The 4111-nt window shown below is 40.4% G+C and overlaps 1 protein-coding gene across 1 annotated transcript; it reads left to right on the top strand.

Annotated features, from left to right (window-relative positions):
- Window positions 1-1515: 1515 nt before the first annotated feature.
- On the top strand, window positions 1516-3849 carry LOC110926260 (1-aminocyclopropane-1-carboxylate oxidase homolog 3-like). Its single transcript, XM_022170015.2, has 3 exons — window positions 1516-2073; window positions 2458-2835; window positions 3472-3849. Exons 1-3 carry the CDS (start codon window positions 1624-1626, stop codon window positions 3730-3732), a joined length of 1089 nt encoding a protein of 362 aa, XP_022025707.1. The 5' UTR covers window positions 1516-1623; the 3' UTR covers window positions 3733-3849.
- Window positions 3850-4111: the final 262 nt, after the last annotated feature.

The following is a 4111-nucleotide window of genomic DNA, read 5'->3' as shown; positions in this document are numbered from 1 at the left end:
GTTGGTTTCCAGTGCATAATCAACTAGCTCAAAGTATGCGATATGGTCAAAATCCATTTGGATTAACTTAGAATTACCATCAATATACTGAGGTTGATCAAAAGAGATATCAAGACAACCACCGTACCAAAGCATAACATCTCTACGGTCCATAAGTTAAATCAGTGTGTAAAATCACAATGCAATCAACCCTAACACAAACCTTACCTCTTGGGAGTCTGAATTTTGCCTGCAATCGTCGATGATCAAGGAACTAGGGTTTGATCGCCAACATCGCAGTGAACTGGTGAACTGGGTTTTGATGTAATGGAATCGATTAGAGAGGGAAAGGGGGTTTTTATTGAGGCTCCGTCCACGTATGCTTCCAAGTCATCATCTGCATGCCACATAGGCTTAAAAAACTAACTCAGTTAGTGTTTTTTGAACGAAGGGGTGACAGTGACACCAACTTGTCGAGTAGAGGGTGGTGGGAGCCAACTTGAAAGTTGAGCGTGATATTGGCCAATTTTGCATAGTTGAGAGTGATACAGTCCATTTCCCCTTATTTTTTAAACTATTTAAATTTTATTTTTGCTGCGTTCACTTTAATGAAGTTCGTTGAGCGGTCGTTATGGTTTTCTTCTTATCCTTTTTTTGTGACTTCTTTTTTTTTTCGCGGGTTTTGATGACGAACCGCTCACGTCTTGCGGTTCTGTTTCGGGAATCGAATCAGGTTGGGAAAGCTTAATGACGGGAATAGATGATTCGTCGTATAGAAAATTCATGTAAACACGGTTTCCTATATACGACGCGGCGGCCGCTAGGTCGGGAAGCGGTGAGTAGATGAAAGGGCCGCTAGGTCGGTTTGTTAGTTGACGGTTTTGTGGCGGGCTAGGGTTCAGGGGTTCTTGGTATCCAAAAGGGTTGGTCGGGTCGTATTCACGGTTAAAAGGATGCATTATAGAGGATGTGTGTTAAATTTATAAAAATATAAAGATAAAAGAAGTAGAGATGTAGAGAAAGTAGTAAAAAATTATAAAAAATTATAAAAAAGGGGTAGTAGTTATAGGGTTTAAAAAAGATTTTTTTTTTCAATTTAACTAGCCGTTTGGCTAACGGCTACCCCCAACGGTCTGATTTGACCAGCCAATCCCAGCTAGCCAGCTCAACCCGTCCCCCCGCTTAATGCCGGGCTTTATGACAACGTTGGCTGGGCAACACCAAACCAACACTGACACAGATTGGGCTAACTAGCGTTTGCTGGCTTCCCCCGCCATAACCAAAGCCACCAGTCTAACTATAAAAGACAAAGAATCACACGTATCAACATTTTTAGTTTGAAAAGCCACCAGTCTAACTATAAAAGACAAACAATCACACTTATCAACATCTTTCGTTTGAAAAGCCACCACAAGACAAAATCTTTAGTTTGAAAAACTATTATTAAAAAAACATTAAAAACAAATTATTATTATTAATATTATTTATATTTATTTATATTTATATCTATTAACAGGCCAAGGAAATGAACACTGCTTCTGTTCGTGGTTTTTCCCAATTGGACTATTTAGACTCCAGTCCTTCAACACCCCATTGTAACTTACGTCAAACCACCACCACCATCGCCGCCGTACTGTATCATCAATGGCATCAGTAACCACCGAACAAGACTATGATCGTCTTACAGAAGTCAAACAATTCGACGAATCAAAAATCGGCGTAAAAGGGTTGCTAGATTCCGGCATCACCACCATTCCCCGCTTCTTCCACCACCCACCGGAGAATCTCCCCGGTCCAAAACCCAAAAACCGGCCTCGATTAACCGTTCCGGTCATTGACTTATCCGGAGACCGGTCAACGGTGGTTGAACAAATCCGGCGATCGGCTTCCACGCTTGGGTTTTTCCAGATTGTTAATCACAGAATTCCGGAAACAGTAATTGAATCAGCAGTTGGTTCGATTAAAGAGTTTTTTGAGCAACCCACTGAGTATAAGATGCGGTTTTATCACCGGGAGACTGATAAAGGAGCTGATTATTCTACTAATATTGACTTGTATCTGTCTAAAGCTGCCTGCTGGCGAGATACTTTGCAGGTAGTAGGATCGTAAACAAACCAAACGTTCGATGAATAGTTAACACAAACAACGATGTTTGTTCGTTTACTTAAACGATATGTTTGATTAATCGGAGTCGATCAAACGCAGTCAACCTCGGTTAGAATGGATCTAGTAGGTCAACTCGGGCCGAGTTTGACTTTACAAAAAGTAAAACATAATTTCTATGCCTGTATATATTTAATTTCTGAAAACCAATTTCTTTATAATTTAACATGTCCGAGTACCCGAGTACTCTCCGGCCAGGTTGAGTACTCTCAACGGAACGCCTATAGTTTAACTGTTTAGGTTCGATCGTTTGTTGGTTAAAATTAAATAAACGAACATGATCATGGTTCGGTTTGCTTACAAGTGTATCTGCAGGTGAGGGTGTCACCCGTGGAGCTGGACTGGAATGAGGTGCCTGAGATATGTAGGGCGGCGCTGGCGGAATGGGACAAGGCGGTGGTGGGGTTAGGTGAAGAGTTGATGTCTATTTTATGTGACGGATTGGGGGTAAAAAGTGACAAATTGAAGGAACTGTCGTGTTTGGAAGGGAGGGCGTGTGTGTCCCATTATTACCCGCCATGTCCTCAGCCGGATCTCACGGTGGGGCTGACCTCCCACACCGACCCGGGGGTGCTGACCGTATTGGTCCAGAATGAAGTGGGCGGGTTGCTGCAAGTCAAGTGTGGTGATGAGTGGGCTGATGTTGAGGCGGTTCATGGTGCTATTATTATCAATATAGGTGATCTACTACAGGTACTTTTATGCCATTTATTGTTCTCTAACGGTCGTGTTTGCGGGTTGGTGAGTTCAACCCGACCCGACCCCGAAAATTTTAGACGAACCTGAACCCGAAGATTGCGTCACACGCTTGAACCCGAACACGACTCAAATATTCACGGGTCGGCCCGAACATATCGAATCTAAAGTTTTACTAAAAAGCACAAATATATAATACAATTACATTTAAATATTTTTTTTTTTGTCAATTTCTATTTTTAAGTTACAGTTATGGCGTAAAATACACACTCAAATTAGTTTTGACATAAAATATATGTAAGAAAGTAAAATATTAAATAAATGGGTTAAACATGTCAACCCGCCAACCCGACCGGGTTGACACGAACCCGACCAGTTTCGCTAAACGGGTTTGCGGGTTCAACCTGAAACCGACCCGACCCCGTTTAGACTAAACCCAAACCCGCGAATTTCGGGCTAGGTTTGTGTCCCTTAAATGAGTTATAAAATACAAGTTTACCTATTATTTATCATGTTAAGGCACGACAACTCACCGTGTTTGGGACAGATTTTGGTAAATCCAGCCCTATAAACTGATTATAAAATCATGTATGATTAATCTAAATGTATATTCGTATTTTTTTAATTTCACAGATGATGTCAAACGATGAATACAAAAGTGTGGAGCATCGCGTATTAGCAAACCCTGCTCAAGGCGCGCGTGTTTCCATTGCGGAATTTTTAAATCCAAGCAACCGAGAAAAACTATACGGCCCATTCCCAGAGCTCATATCTACCACGAACCCTGCGGTTTACCGGGAATTCAAATATGACGACTACATGAGAAGGTTTTTCACCAAGGAACTCGGGAAAACATTGACCAATTTCTACAAAATCGATAACACAAAGGAATGATGTTGTTTGGTAATTATCTGAATACTTGTTTTATATGATGTAAAAATATGTTGTGTTTCAAATTGCATACAGAATAAAACATAATAAAAATCTTTACAAAACGAGGTTGTTTTTGAACTTTTTGTATGAAAGAATTGTAGAACTTTATGTGTCATCTTCTTCTTTAATTTCACCTTTAAACCACTATGGGTTAGGTTTTATTGTTGGAAATAATTTAAATTCAAGAGCTTTAATTATAAAATTACATGGGCTCTACACAATGCAAAGTAGGGTGTCGGGTCGAACAGGAAGCGGTCCGGTCCAGATCGAACCAAAAACTAAACAGGTTTATAACGGAATCATGAGTTATATATGTGTTTATTTTTATGTGAAAATACAT

The sequence above is a fragment of the Helianthus annuus genome, chromosome 17, assembly GCF_002127325.2.
Source record: "Helianthus annuus cultivar XRQ/B chromosome 17, HanXRQr2.0-SUNRISE, whole genome shotgun sequence".
In the NCBI taxonomy this organism is placed as follows: Eukaryota; Viridiplantae; Streptophyta; class Magnoliopsida; order Asterales; family Asteraceae; genus Helianthus; species Helianthus annuus.
The sequence above is the reverse complement of the archived record's forward strand: the minus strand, read 5'-3'. Positions and strand labels throughout refer to the sequence as shown.

What these genes read in the sequence shown, in the direction of transcription:
- LOC110926260 (XM_022170015.2), top strand. Translation starts at nt 1,624, where the DNA reads ATGGCATCAGTAACCACCGAACAAGACTATGATCGTCTTACAGAAGTC. An exon ending in GCTGGCGAGATACTTTGCAG is followed by an intron (nt 2,074 to 2,457) that starts GTAGTAGGATCG and finishes GTGTATCTGCAG; the next exon opens with GTGAGGGTGTCACCCGTGGA. An exon ending in ATATAGGTGATCTACTACAG is followed by an intron (nt 2,836 to 3,471) that starts GTACTTTTATGC and finishes TTAATTTCACAG; the next exon opens with ATGATGTCAAACGATGAATA.